The sequence below is a fragment of the Lithobates pipiens genome, unplaced genomic scaffold, assembly GCF_037356315.1.
Source record: "Lithobates pipiens isolate NorthernLeopardFrog02 unplaced genomic scaffold, aLitPip1_a1.2 Scaffold_22, whole genome shotgun sequence".
NCBI classification, from domain to species: domain Eukaryota; kingdom Metazoa; phylum Chordata; class Amphibia; order Anura; family Ranidae; genus Lithobates; species Lithobates pipiens.
The window spans coordinates 307,578,055-307,593,309 of record NW_027507784.1 but is presented as its reverse complement, the minus strand read 5'-3'; the positions used below and the strand labels follow the sequence as shown (position 1 = coordinate 307,593,309).

Here is a 15,255-nt window from a genome sequence, read left to right as displayed (position 1 = left end):
GTTAAATGTACCATTTTAAGAAAGAAAAAAATAAGTCATTTTGAAATTGATGGTAGCAAAATGTCTCCAAAAACTTGGGACAGGGCAACAAAAAGCTGGCAAATTACAACCCCAATTCCTATAAACTTGGGACAGGGTGTAGCATCCTCTCTTCTTTTAACACTCTCTAAATGTCTGGGAACTAAGGAGACCAGTTTAGGGAAAAGAATGTTGTCTTTCATCATTGATGGTGCCTTACCAGATGTGCACACTGCCCATTCCATACACACTAATGCCCCCCATACCATCAAAGATGCAGGCTTTTGAACTGAGCGCTGATAACAAGCCAGAAGGGTTCTCTCCTCTTTCGTCTGGATGATGCGCACCCATGATTGCCAAAAAGAATGTACATTTTCAATTTGTCTGACCACAGAACAGTTTCTCACTTTGCAACAGACCATTTTAAATGAGCTTTGACTCCGAGAGGGTGGATAGTTTTTCTCGATCAGTGGGTGCAACTAGATCATGTTCAGATATGGATTTTTCTTTGTATGATAGAACATTAACTTGCATTTCTGGATGGCACAGTGAACTGTATTCACAGACAGTGATTTTTGAAAGTATTCCTGAGCCCAATCAGTGATGTCTATCACAGAATCATGCCTGTTTTTAAAGCAGTGCCATCTGGGAACCCCCAAAGATCACAGGCATCCAGTATTGTGATTCGGCCTTGTCCCTTGTGCACAGAGATTTTCTAGATTCTCTGAATCTTTTGATATTATGTACTAAAGATGATATATTTAAAGTCTTTACAATTTTACTTTAACCCCCCTGGCGGTATTCCCAAGTCTGGTTCGAGGTGGAAGTTTTGTACCAAAAGCGGTAACCCCAAGCCAGACTCGGGACCGCATCGCTGAATGCAGGCGGAGATTACTTACCTTCTCCCCTGGATCCAGCGATGTCCCCCCGCTGTACGAGCGGCTCATCCTCCGCCGGATCTATCACGGAGCCGATCTCCGTGCCCTGCGAGCGCTGCGACGCACGGGGACGGAGATTGGCGCCAAATTCAAAAAGTGAAACACACAGTATACATACAGTATAATGTAATATTACAGATTACATTGCTGTATGTAATTATTTCATATCCCCATTGTCCCTAGTGGTCTGCCCAGTGTCCTGCATGCAGTTTTATATAATAAAAACTGTTCTTTATGCCTGGAAACTGGAGATTGTCCATAGCAACCAAAACTGTCACTTTACATCAAAAATGATTTTAGACCAGCTAGAAAAAAGCGATAATAAATTAGAATCACTCGCAGAATTGAGCGATATCAATTTGTGGGGAGATCCGTCATCAAATACTGAAAAGTAATGACAGTGACAATTCTGCAACTGAGCAAATTTCAGTGTTTTTGATTTGATTATGAAATAATTTTTATTATTGTTATATTATTATTTGGTATAATTATTTATTGTTATTTATTATATTATAATTTATGATTTCATTTTTCAAACTTTATCATACCCGGGATGTCTGCTAGACTCTGGTTTGAACAGATTTAAGAGAGTTATTCCTAAGAATTGCAGGACTACAATATAAAACGCCAAATTTTCATGCAAAATAATTGTACCGCTTTCAGCACCTAAAATCCGAAATAATCATACCGCCAGGGAGGTTAAGCAACATTATTCTGAAATTGTTCAACAGTTTTTAGATAAAGCTTTTCACAGATTGGTGAACCTCTGCCCAAATTTACTTCTGAGACACTCTGACTCTCTAAGATGCCCTTTTTATACCCAATCATGTTACTGACCTGTTGACAAGTAACCTAACTAACTGCAAAATGCTCTTCCAGCTCTTTCTACTTTGCCAGCTTTTTGTTGCCCTTTCAACTTTTTTGGGACATCTTGCTGCCATCAATTTCAAAATTATCTTATTTTTTTCTTAAATTTTCTCAGTTTAAACATTTGATATGTTTTCAATAAGTAATAAAATATGGTTTTATGAGATTTGCAAATAATTGCATTCTGTTTTTATGTAGATTTTACGCACTGTTTCAACTTTTACGGAATTGGGGTTGTACAAACACAGTGCACATACTGGCTAAGACCTTGTGTAGTATACCGTATGCATGTGTAGGCCCATGTTTACCCACAGTTGTTCCGTGCATCTTGTACAGGCCGTGGCATGGATGTCAATTGGGACACAGCTGTTGCATAGACATGGGAGCTGCTCCCCATATAACATACATGTGGGTTCAGGAGCATATCCCCAAAGGCAGACAATGTGAATTTGGGGACATGCACCCGCACCCACATCAATGTCTTATTGGGAGCAGTGGCCATGTCCATGCAGCCGCCGTGTCACAATTGACATCCATGGGACTGCCTGCTCAAGGAATGATGGAACGTCTGTCCATCCTTGTGTGAGTAGACATGCCCCTGCATGGGCATACGGGATAGAATCTTCCATGTGAACGAGGCCAAGACAGTTTAATTGTTAAGCAGTTATCAGACAAGCTAGTTTCTAATTCAAAAGCCAGTATGCAACTAAATACTTTTTGCCAAATAGTGCATTCAGCAAGAATGAATAATTGTATTAACTATAGTATCTTGCATCAAATTTTCCTTGAATATTCATATATAAATGGACTTCTCCTTTAATGGCAAGAAAGGGTTAATCTCGTCACTTTGTATCCTTCTATCACAATGTGAAGTTGACATCCATTGCAGGGATTACCACCTCAAATCCTGTTTGTTGGGAAGTCCTTGTCACATGACCTAATGAAACTTTCTCAACCTTTAACTGTCTCCGATGAGACATAATCCATGCGTCTCTGTAGCTCAGTGGCTTACATAAAACCATTAAGCCTTGGGCCTGTGTAGGGGGCAGGCCTTGCCGGTTGATTACTAATATCCATTATAGGGATGTTACTAAGCTCTATGAAATAAGCTTTTAAGACCCTTATCTACCAGCATACAGTCATGAACAGCAGGATGTCATACCTCACAACGTTCACTTTCCAAATGGGGGCAAACTGTGTCACATCGCTTTGGCCTAATTATGCAGGCGATTTTTGGTTTGACCTATCAAAATCTCTGGTGATTAGTTCTGGGAGATATGGTAAGGCTTTGTGAGTGTTTTCAGACATTGAGTTTTGCTTTGTATGTAACTCCTATGTCTGTATCCCATACAGAGCAAAATAAAACATCATCTTCTCAACAAAGGTTTAAATATCTACCTTGTCACAGTTAGGTTCCTTTCACTCCGTTATGCCTAATCCGATCTCTCCGCTGATCCCCGCTGAGCAGGCAGATAACACGTCTGTGTCTGCTCTGCTCCACTATGCAGAGCTGACACGGACATAGTCCCGCTCTCTTCTATGGGGCAATCAGTTGAAAATGGACCGCCTTTTCGTTTTCATCCCATGCCATCTGATCCGCTGGACGGATGGAATATAAAAAAACGATCCATCTGTTATTGGTGGACAGGATCGGATGATGGCGGGTGTCAGCCGAGATGCCTCCACTGACATCCGCCACTCCATAGAAGACAATGCAGTGTCCGATCAGGTGAACCTATCAGACCTGATTGGACAGCCTGTGTGAAAAGGGCCATATAGGGAATTACACTTCAGTCCAGAATGTGGTGTTTTCAGCTGTAGATGGGCCCTCGTGTTCATGCAACGAGGGATCCCAAATAGCAAAGATAACTTGCCACAAATTTGTGGCAGTGTTGAATTGTAAGTCATGTTAACCTGCTGCACATTTTCACTGGCAAGTTGTACACTTGCAGAGCACATGAAGCACAAATTCCAGTTGACACTGTTCTAATTTGTAGCAAATGTGTGTGGCAAATCTCTAGCAAGAGCAAAGTTGCAGTGGTGCGTCTACAGCAGGAGCTCTGCAAGTCTACAGTTGACAAGGACAATTCAGCCACAGTGACCCCCTGTGGTGGGATGACTATTGTACAACATATCTGAATCAGAACTTGCAGCAGACTTGCAGAAAGTTTGCAAAGAAAGTTGATTTGGAGTCATGCAATGCGGACTTGCTGCAATTGTGCAACAAACTTGTGAAGCCTGGCAAGTCTAGCAATAGCTTAGAAAGCCATTTTCAAGTTAAGCACAACCTTATTGTGTGAAACGCGTCTACCCAGACAGCTTGTTGGTGTCCTGCCACAGCAGGTAACTTCAATAAATGGCAGTTGGAACTACATGATGTGCAGTCGTTTCTTTTTACCTTGACACTATCCACGAAGGTGGGCCGAGGCTAGCAGTCATGTGGAGGTTTCCCTTTACTTTGATTCATTTTCAAACTTGCAGCACAATTTCTTGCTTACTGGGATGATCCGCTTGGAGGGGCCAGGGTGCAAGTTTTGCTCAGCATAGCAAGTAAGTTGTCATTTTCAGTGCCAAAAACACTAATGCCGTGTACACATGATCGGACTATCTGGCGGACTTAGTCCGGCGTACTGGCTCCAGGGGACTTTTTCTTCCCAAAAGTCCGGCGGACTTAGAAATAAGACTTGCTTCGAAATTGTCCGCCGGACTCGGCTTTTAGCGGACAATCCGTTCGTCTGTGTGCTAGTCCGACGCTAGGGCAGCTATTGGCTACTGGCTATGAAATTCCTTATTCTACGTCATCACGTTTTGAAGTCTGTTCACTTGAAAGTCCGGCGGACCTCAGCTGCAAAGTCCGTCAGATTGTGCGATCGTGTGTACGCAGCATTAGAGCAGTTGTCTTGCTGTAAAGAGGACTGGTCTCCAATGGGCATTGTAATGGTGTGAAAGTCCAACCTTGAACTGTTTTACTAGTACACCCTTACCTTTCAGGAATTGCTTGTTTGTTTTTTCTTATTTACTTGTATTTTCTCCCTGTCAGAACAGAAGTGTCAGTCTGTAAGCCATTAAATCTCCTACCTCAATGTTGAATCACTTCCAGTCAGTCATATAACAAAGTTGTTGTCAGGACAATGTGTCAGTTACCAGCCTTCGATCAGGCTTGGGATAGTTTAGCCATTGGCTTCTGCTGCTTTGTTTCAGCCAATGGGGAGAGAGAGACCCAGGATAGCCAAGACTCCATTGCAAATCACTGGATGGAGAGGGGGCTCAGGTTAGTATTAGGGGGGCTGTGGGGGGCTCCTGCACATGAAAGGTTATTTTCCTTCATAATGCATAAAGGTAAAAAAACCTTCAGCCGTTACAACCACTTTAAGCTAGCCATACACTATTAATTAATTTTTTTTTTCGTTCAGCTTGCCCAACAGATTCCTCCATCTACACAATTGAGGTGGATGAAGGAATAAAGGAATCCCCCAGCCGGGACATTGTATTTTGACAGTGGCACCCACTGATTGGTCTGTTTCAATAGGAAATGATCAAACAATTCACTTTCTTCATGCGAGGACTGCTATACGCAGATCAAAATTTAGCCAGTCCTCACTGAACCAGTCTAATTTGATGGTCAAGTTTAGTCCTTCTTCAAAAGTCATTAGCATAAGATTTCATCAGCCTCTAGGATTAAATAACAGAGCATTGAGGAATGAATTATCTTTCTATGTTAGTGGTGTTACAAATGGGTTTTGACTGGTGATTCTTTCCAGCTGCCGGGGATGCAGATACAGTGGCACCACACCGAGGCTCTGTCCATGGACAGGCAACGTATCAGGGGAGCATAAGAGCCGCCGAAGAAGCAAAACCAGGTACATTTTTATTTAGACTTTCATACAAATCATAAATGAAAATGATGTGTTCACACTAAAGAGGTAAATCTCTGGTAAACTATATTCTCCTTGTACACATAAGAGTTCTCTTTGAAAAAAAAAATGATGGCTCAAGAAGATGTGCCATGGATAGCTCTACATTTGGGCTGCCTTACAAATTTCCCAATACTAACATTTAACTTTTTCCATGTCTGAATGAGATCTTCAGTCAGGCAGCATAATGGCAGGAGGGGCAGCCAAAGTCATGAACCTTTTCAGATTCCCGGTCACTGAACCGTTTTGTTCTGTCTTGCCAAAAGAGAAAATATAACTGTTAATCATATAACAGTTGCTCAATTTAAAAAGCTACCATTTTTTTCATAAAACTAAAGTTCTTTAAAGAGGAAGTAAATCCTGATGGGTTTACTTCCTCTTTCATTCCCTGCAAAGGTAAAGCATAATGGACTATTATGCATCACATAGTAGTCCATTATGTGTCACTTACCTGACACAGGAGCCAGCGAAGTCACCGCTGTCCCCTGTAGTCCGGCGCATCCATCTTCTCGGTGGGTCTCGCTGCTCAGCCGCTGTCATTCGGTGAAGCCGCGATGATGTCACTCCCGCGCATGCGCATGGGCGCCGCCACTCGCGGCCGTTGACTGCGGCACGCTCAATGCGCCTGCACGCCGCTGTCTACGTGTAGGTTTAGGAGATATTTCTTGGACCTACAGATAAGCCTTAATCTAGGCTTACCTGTAGGTCAAAGTGTGTTGTAAGGGTTTAAGGATGATTTCATGTGGAGCATGAAAATAAATAGGCAGCGCTTCCAAAGTGCCTGAAAAGCGTTTTGAAAAAGTTGCAAAACTCGACTTTTTACCAATTTTTGGGGGTTAAAAACTCACCACTATCGGCCGGAAAGCACTGCTAAAACATCGCTAAGGTGCCACAATAACGAGTGGCGCTTTAGCGCTAATGGCACAGGCGCGATGGGAAATGTGTGATGTCAGGCTGTTGGCCAACAATTCAACCGCGTGTATGCTCCATCGCACAATTGTTGTCGGACTTTCCGCCAACAAATGTTGGCTAGCATGTTCTCAAATTTTCCGTCAACAAATGTGTGTTGACGGATTTTCCGATCGTGTGTACACAAGTCAGTCAGACAAAAGTACAAATACGCACGCTCGGAAGCAGAAGCGGTCGGTCTTGTAAATTAGCGTTTGTAATGGAGAATTAACATTCATGACGTGGCAAATTATGAAATCTCCAAATTCAGCACACAATTCTCTTCTTCTTTAATGGGATAATAATGAAGCTGCTTTGCTGGTGATACTGATGCAGTTATTGCAAACAAATTTTCTAATTCTTTTTTTTCTAGTGATCTCAAGAATAATATTATTATGCTTTTTATTTTTTATTTGGGCAAGTTACCACAACACCATTATCCTGTAGTTTTTAAGATACAACTATGTTGGTGTCCCTTGTTAATTTTACATTGTATTTTTTAAAATGTAACTGCTACTCCCAAACTGTCATTTGAAGTAAAACACATAGCCAAGTATTATTCTTCACATTTTTATATTGTGAATTAAAAAAAGAAAACAAATAAATTAGACATGCTATCAGCCAATAGAAATTAACCTAAAAATGCATTCTATGCATCCAAAAATATAGAAAATTTACCAAATCAAATCATTATTCAACCAAAAAAATTATGTCAAAGCAATAACTCCGAGGACAGTAATAAATAACACGTTATCTCCTCCGGTTTCTGGCTGACGAACGGGCGTTCAGAAACAAACTGAAAAGCACTAAATGAAAAACGTGCAAAGAAAAGCGTGAATCAACATTCACCAAACTTCTACTAACACGAAATTAGCAGAAGGAGCCCAAAGGGTGGCACTAAAGAGCTGAAAAACCATGTAGTACGTCTAGTACGTCACTACGTTCGTAATTGTTGGCCAACATTTGTGTGACCGTATGTATGCAAGACAAGTTTGAACCGACAACCTTTGGACAAAATTCCACAGTTTTGTTTGCCAACAATGCGATCGTATGTTCGAGGCATAAGACTCTCTTTTTCTGTCATTTAAGAGCTATCATCAAGGTGAAAATCGGTTCAGATTCCCTTTTGTTTATTTTAATCCTGTTGCTGTCTTCAATGATCTCTGAGCCCAAAGCATCTTATGCTGTGTACAGACGATCGGACTATCCGGCAGACAAGCCGCCAGACTTTGCAGGGGAGGTCCGCCGGACTTTCCGAATGAGCGGACTTGCCCACACACGACAGGACTCTTCCGGACTTTTGAAATCAATGGACTTGCCCACACACGGAGTAAAGTCCGTTCATTTCCAGGTAGACGGGACTAGCGAAGTAAAGTCAATGTCGCTGCCTCCATCGGAGGGATTGACACCTCGCTAGCCCACCTGGTATGGATTTAAAGGGGAAGCCCTATGCCGAAAAAACGGCGTGGGGGTCCCCCCAAAGTCCATAGCAGACCTTATCCGAGCACACAGCCCAGCCGGCCAGGAAAGGGGGTGGGGACGAGTGATTATGAAATCTATACACAGTGTAAACCAGGTTTTTTTTCATGAGGAAGGTGGGGGAACGCATGCTGGAGTGTGCTGGTGGGTTTATTGATGTTGGCTGTTGAGGGATTTATTGTCACTGGAGGTATCTATTGTTGAGGGAGGGGTCTACCACTTGCTTACTGGGCACTTAAACCCCCCTCCTGTCCAGACCGATTTTCAGCTTTCAGCGCTGATACCCTTTGAATGACAATTGCGAGGTCATGCTACACTGTACTCAAATGAAATTTTTATCATTTTATTCCCACAAATAGAGCTTTTTTGATAAAAAATGTAAAAAGACCAATTTTTTAAAAAACAATTTTTATTTTTTTGTACAATTTTGCAAACAGGTAATTTTTCTCCTTCATTGATGTACGCTGATGAGGCAGCAGTGATGGGCACTGATAGGTGGCAGTGATGGGCATGGATGGGTGGCAATAATGGGCACTGATCTGCACTGGTTAGTTACACTGATAGGCAAGCACTGCTAGGTGGCACTGATTGGCACCACTGGTGGGCATTGATAAGTGGCACTTGTGGGCATTGATGGCACTCATGGGCATTGATAGGTGGCACAGGTGGCAATGGCAAGTGGAACTGGCAGGGGGTACTGTGGCATAATTGCCTCTTCCTCTTCGGGACCAATGTATCTTGCAGATAAGCCGGTGATCGGCTTTTTTTTTCTCCTCACGCTGTCAGCTGGCTGCTGGAAAATCAATTTTTGCTGGCTGGGGTCTATTATTCTTGGGGTGGATCTATTGTTGTTCTGTGGATATTTTATTGCAAGGTATCTATTATTGCTGGGGTCCAAATGTTACTGGAGGGGGAATCTATTGTTAAGATAAGGATCTATTGTTCCTGTCTGTTGAGTGATTTGTTGTTTCTGGCAGGTTCTACTGTTCCTGGGGTGGATCTATTGTCACTGTGGTGTATTTTTTGCAGAGGGTCTATTGTTACTGTGGGGGTTGGTTGTTGCTGGCTGCAGGGGATCTATTTTACTGCTTTTTTTGTTATTAAAAAAATCAATACAAGTTACTTAGCACCACAAAATGATCCTTGGTTCTGTATTCTCTAAAAGGGGCAGTACTGGGAGGTGGGTAGAGGGTGGAACCAAGGGACAGTGCTCAGAGGTGAGTAGGGTGCAATGACAAGGAGTGCCTCACAAAGGGTAGTGCCTAAATCTATTTTCTCTGAAAAAAAGCCCTGGTGTAAACTATTATAACTAAACATACAAATCGCTTATTGGAAGTTCCTGTTTTATCCATCAATGTATTTTCTCCTTTTTACCTTGCTTAGTAACTCAGTGTGACCCAATGGAAGTTCCTCCTCGAGTGGTCCATGGAGAACGACAAGCTGGAGATGGGACATCATTACCAGAGACTCCCAACCCCAAAATGGTATAGTTGATATGATTAGTTTACTAATAATTACTATAAAATCTTAATGTGGAAGCCGCGTTAATGTCATTAAAGTAACTAAAAATGAAAAATTAACAGTATAAAACAGCGGGAGTTCCGCCGTTTTTTTTTTTTTTAAAGCCAGCAGCTACAAATACTGCAGCTGCTGACTTTTAAAATAAAGACACTTACCCGCCCAGCGCGCCCGCGATGTCGGCACCCGAAGCCGATCTCTCGATCGTCTCTCGGGTGCTGCCGCCGCCATCTTGGGTATGGGAATCAGGAAGTGGTTCCAATGAGCGGAAGCTCCACTTTAGGGTGGAGCTCCGCTTTAACCATTTGATATCAACACAGTGAAAGCAAATGTAAACCAACAAAGCCGTGCTAAATACAAATATGTTTAGGTGAAAAATGCAATATAATAAATGAAGTCCACATGAAATGGTGAAAGATAATGAAGAAATTTTCTTTAATTGTTCATTTAAAACTCCAACACCTCAAGTAATGAGAACTCCTTTTATGAATACCACCACCACCTCTGATAATAGGGGCACTTACCAGACCCCATGGACCTTCTATCTCTAGAAAGGTCTAATGAGCAATGATCATACCCATCGGTGAGAGGTATTCAGATTATAACAAATGCCAACTGGTGAATGGTTCGCTTTACGGTTCTCAATTACGGAAATTGAGAGCCGTAATGTAAACCACATGTAGCTCATATGGTAGGCTAATACCTTTATGCTGGTAAACTGGCTCTAGCTATGTCTAAGTATTCCCTTGAATAATACTTGGCGAATTACTGAATAAGGTTATGGGCCTTGTAAACTGTGATGATGGTGTGGCTTGCATTTTGTTGGGTTTTAAATTGTACCCCTGTCCTGCTTTTTCTTTCTAGATGTCAGCAGTTTATGCTGAGCTGGAAAATCGTTTTGTCAACAGTTACCCAGGAAAAGTGAGCAGTATGAGGTCCCGTGCAACATGTAACCTCTATCACACAACAGGTAGGTGTATTGTTTGACTTTTATTATCAATGAATGTTTGAAAGATTTAGTTAATTATACCACTGAGATGTGCCACTCACACACACACCAATCCCTAATCTTTATATCTGCATTTGTTATTTAAATACTAGTGTTAACATTCACACCTTCTTGGGCATTTTTATTTTTTTATTTTGCTTTACTCCCTGAAGTGGTAAAACATGGTGGGTCAATTTCCGTTTATTTTTTTTTGTACCAGCACCTCTTAGTGGCACATGAAGGAGCGGCATCCCTTCTGTGGCAATAGGGGGCGCTGGTTACAATGGCTGCTTCATCCCCACAGTAATTTGGGATAGAGCCATCTCAGGTTGTAGAAGATATTAATGTGCTTGTAAACCTCTGACATGAAATCTGAAAAAAGCATATCTCTCTATAGCATAGCTCCCAACTGTCCTTGATTTCGAGGAACTTTCTTTGATTTGGAACAAAGTCCTTCTGTCCCTCTTTCCTCCTTATTTGTCCCTCATTTCGTTCTGATCTATATAGTTGAATATAAAATGCAATTTTTTATTTGTATAATTCTCCTTAAAGGGGGCGTGGCAGGGGGTGTGTCCTATGCCTTCATACCTTTGCTACTAGGTGTCCCTCATTCCCATCTCAAAAAGTTCATTATATTCTATAGTGTTCTATAGTGTATACTTGTTTTAATCCAGAGCAGCAAGTGTCATATCTGTCTGTGCCTCTTTCCTATGCTATCTGCATGAATCACTTCTGCAAATTTTCCTGACACCAGAGATAAAAATGTGACCGGGGAGGGTGCTTCAACACAGCCTGTGACTGACAGCATCAGCTCTGTTCCTGTGTGCTGTGTGAAGAGGGGTGTGTCCAGTGGCAGTGCATTCATAAGGGCGCACTCCCTCTCTCCTGCCACCCCCCTCTAGCACTAATAGATAGATTCATGCATTGCATAAATCTATCTATGGCCACCACTGCCACCCCCTTTTCAGGCGCAGGGCGGTGGGGGGTGGTTTTGAAGGCTCTAATAAGTGTCAAAAAAGTGACCTTTTGATGGGAATTGATGGACACAGTGGCTGCATTTTATGGGGCACAGTGGCTGCATTTGATGGCACAGTAGCTGCGTTTGATGGCACATTGGCGGCAATTGATGGGCACAGTGGCTGCATTTGATGGCACAGTGGCAGCAATTGATGGGCACAGTGGCTGCATTTTATGGGTCACAGTAGCTGCGTTTGATGTCACAGTGGCTGCGTTTGATGTCACAGTGGCTGCGTTTGATGTCACAGTGGCTGCATTTGATGTCACAGTGGCTGCATTTGATGTCACAGTGGTGGCCATTGATGGGCACAGTGGCTGCAGTTTATGGAGCACAGTAGCTGCGTTTTATGGCACAGTGGCGGCAATTGATGGGCACAGTGGCTACGATTGATGGTGCAATTGATAGGTTGTTTTTTTTTAGAATTTTTCAGTTTGTTTGCACTCCCCCAAAAATTTTGAGCACCAGCCACCACTGGATGTGTCCCTTTCCTCCAATCAGCTCTCAGCAGAGTGTAACTTCAGCTCTCCACCCCATTTTCTGAAGCTCAATAATGCTGTGAAAATTCTGGACTTTGAACAGATGTAGCGAAGAGAGGGCTGCAGATAAACAGGTACAACTTATGTAGGAGGATTTGTAACATCTCTGTGTATTGCCGGAGGCCAGTCACTTCACTAGGTATATGGGTATATGTGAGGATTTACTTTAAGAAGGCTTCTTTTATATGTGGTTTTGAACACACAGGTAGGTATAGCACACTATGCTGCTTTACCCATATGTGGGACAGCATAGTGTGCTTTTCAGTAAAGGCAGCTAGCACAATGAAGGGAGGTTGCTATAGGATGCTCCAGTTTGCACATGGCTTCTTGTGTTATCATGTACATAATGTCATGTTGTGTATTCTGCTTCTTACCAGGAGAGCGGAAGTTGATGCTGGGACACCCTTGGCAAAATTCTGCACCCCCATCCGACCCGTGCCCTCAGCGGCCTCCCAGTGCCCCTTCACCGAGCAGCTCGGAATCGAACCCCTACGTCAGTCTGGATGGCAGCCTGCCCCCTTCCCCAACCCACAAGAAGATGTTCACCTTCTCACGGCCAAGTCGTTCTAGAGATACAGATCGATTCTTGGATGCGCTCAGCCGGCAGCTAGGGCAGAGTTTGACCATTACAGACCAGTTTCTGACTCCTGAGAATGACTATGAAGAGGTAACAGAAATTAAAAACTATAAAGAGCTAAACAAAGTCATTTACCAGAGATGTTGCTGAGATTCTTGTACTGGTTTGTGGAAGGGTGAATGCCGGGTCTAGCACCAGATGGCAGGACATAGTTGGCGACAGGGCTGTATTTACCATAAGGACACTTGAGATGAATGCCTAGAGTGGCATGATTAGAGGAAACAGCACCAAGCCTTAGGGGCCCTTTCACACCGAACGCAGTTGGATGCCTTTTGAACTGCACTCCCAACTGCATAGACAGCCCAAAGCCAATGTAATTCTATGGGCATAATTCAACTGTTCAGCGCAGTTAAAAAAAAGTAGAGCATGCTGCATTTTTCCACATGGCAAATGCAGGGAACACGCTACAAACATGCTTCAAACGCACTGTACCATGTCTCTTTATCCAAGCTCAAAAACGTGTAAAAAAAATACATTGAAAATGCAGCACAAAATGCATGCAAAAATGCATGTAAACATGTGGTCAAAAATGCCCAGTTATGTGCAGATTCTGGTGTGAATGGGCCCTTAAATGTTCATAGCTTTTTCCTAATTTTTGTTTCTATTTTCTGTCTACCTCTAAACACATCTTAATAAACTCAGCAAGAGAGCTGCAGAGATCAAAAGGCTCTTTATAGTTCAGGAAAACATAGAACTGTCTCTCCTTTCTCTTGTTCGGTTGCCTGTACAGTTAAAAGAAAACATTTCTGCATATGAAGTAGAACCCCCTGCTGCTTCCAATAGCACATGCTAGCATTCATTTTAGTAAAATAATCTTATAGCACAAGGCTTGAACAAAATTTTTACATTATACAGATGTGTTTGCTGTAGCATGATGATCAAAGAACTCTGGACTGAATGTTTCTTTTCCCATGGCAGGGGGGTCTGTGCCTGCACTGCATGAGTTAACTGCCCGTTTTGTCCAGGAGCTCAAGGAAAGCAATACTTATCTGATCCTTTGATCCCCTAGAAAACCGTGCTCCCCCACGTCCAGCAGTGGACTGTTCCTGCTGTCCTCATGTCCAGAGCCAGTCTATGGGTTTGAAGATGTTGGGAACAGTCCATTCACAAGGCCACTAGCCTGTGGGGGGGGGGGGGCAGAGCTGGCGGGGACCAGTCTTGCACTCGAAGGTAAGTATGTCTCCACTCTGCAATCCCCTAGACAAAAACAAGCAGTTAACCCATGCAGTGCGATCAAAGCTCCACTGCATGGGAAAATAAAATTTTGCCTGGAGTTCTTCTTTACATACAGCTCTTGGTACAGTGTGTTCTGCAGAAATTACTGTATTTAGAGGTTTTACGGCACCATGGATTCGATTTCCATCACTGAATCCTAGTGCTCAAAGTAACAATCCCTTTGATAAGTTCACCCCTGTTGCCCAGAACATTCACCCAAAATGTTTGTGTTGGACAAAATATCAGGGGTCTAAACAGACCCATAACATCTCACCTTTGAGACAGAGAAAGGAATTGAGGATTCTTCAATTGCTCTCACTGAAGATGAATGAACAAGAGACAGAGGCTCCTGTTAATTCATAAACTGAAGCACAGTAAACACAGTTTGCTATGCTTAGTTATGAATGGACATAGACGTGATCCATACCGATCGATCACTGTGTCCAATTCAGAAAAAGAAGTGCCAGTAAATGACATGCTGTATTTATTTGCCCCTTCCCCCACTCTCCATCTGCCTGTGCAGCCACAGCAACTGGCGGGAGAGAGAAGCCAACAGCGCTGCAGGGGGATGAGGTGGAGCACACAGAGGGGAATCAAATGTGGGCAGCACAGGGAGGGAGATCTGTCTGGCGGGACAAGAGGACAATTATAGAACAATGCACTGTGATAGGGAGGCTGCCGATAGGGGGGTACCACCAGGCCTCTATAGGGGGCCTGAATAGCAGGGGAATCAGTGTGGCGGGATGGGAAGGCAATTACAGAATGATGCACTGTGTCTGTGTCTCTATCTCCAGCAGCTGAAAGGGAGAGGAAGAAACCAGCTTTTAGCTGCTGGAGACGCAGACACAGCGCATCATTCTGTATTTGTCTTCCCATCCCACCACACCAATCCCCCTGCTGTCTGGGCACCCCTCTGTGCCCAATACCCCCTATTAGCAGCCTTGCCTTCTCTTAAAAGAAGGTAATGTTTTATTTGGGAGGATCTTAAGGGATGCTCCAAGAGCTGTAAATGTCAAGAAAAGTATCTGAAATTTTAAAATCTGTTCATTTAGGTTTAAAGAAATGTCCATAAATATATAACAATGATTATCTGTATATTAACTTTGCATAAAGTAGATAATGCTTGAAACCCCTAGAAGATTTTCATTTTGGTGTCTGTGCTTCTTTGGAGAGAGTTGT

The 15,255-nt window shown here is 42.9% G+C and overlaps 1 protein-coding gene across 4 annotated transcripts in view; it reads left to right on the top strand.

Annotated features, from left to right (window-relative positions):
- Positions 1 to 15,255, top strand: part of GRID2IP (Grid2 interacting protein) — a 270,139-nt gene that overhangs the window by 188,512 nt on the left and 66,372 nt on the right. For all 4 annotated transcript variants that reach the window (XM_077449341.1, XM_077449340.1, XM_077449343.1 and 1 more), the window contains 4 exons: positions 5,585 to 5,683; positions 9,548 to 9,648; positions 10,547 to 10,652; positions 12,602 to 12,891. In XM_077449341.1, coding sequence (XP_077305467.1) covers positions 5,585 to 5,683; positions 9,548 to 9,648; positions 10,547 to 10,652; positions 12,602 to 12,891 — 596 coding nt within the window. The remainder of the gene's footprint in view (positions 1 to 5,584; positions 5,684 to 9,547; positions 9,649 to 10,546; positions 10,653 to 12,601; positions 12,892 to 15,255) is intronic.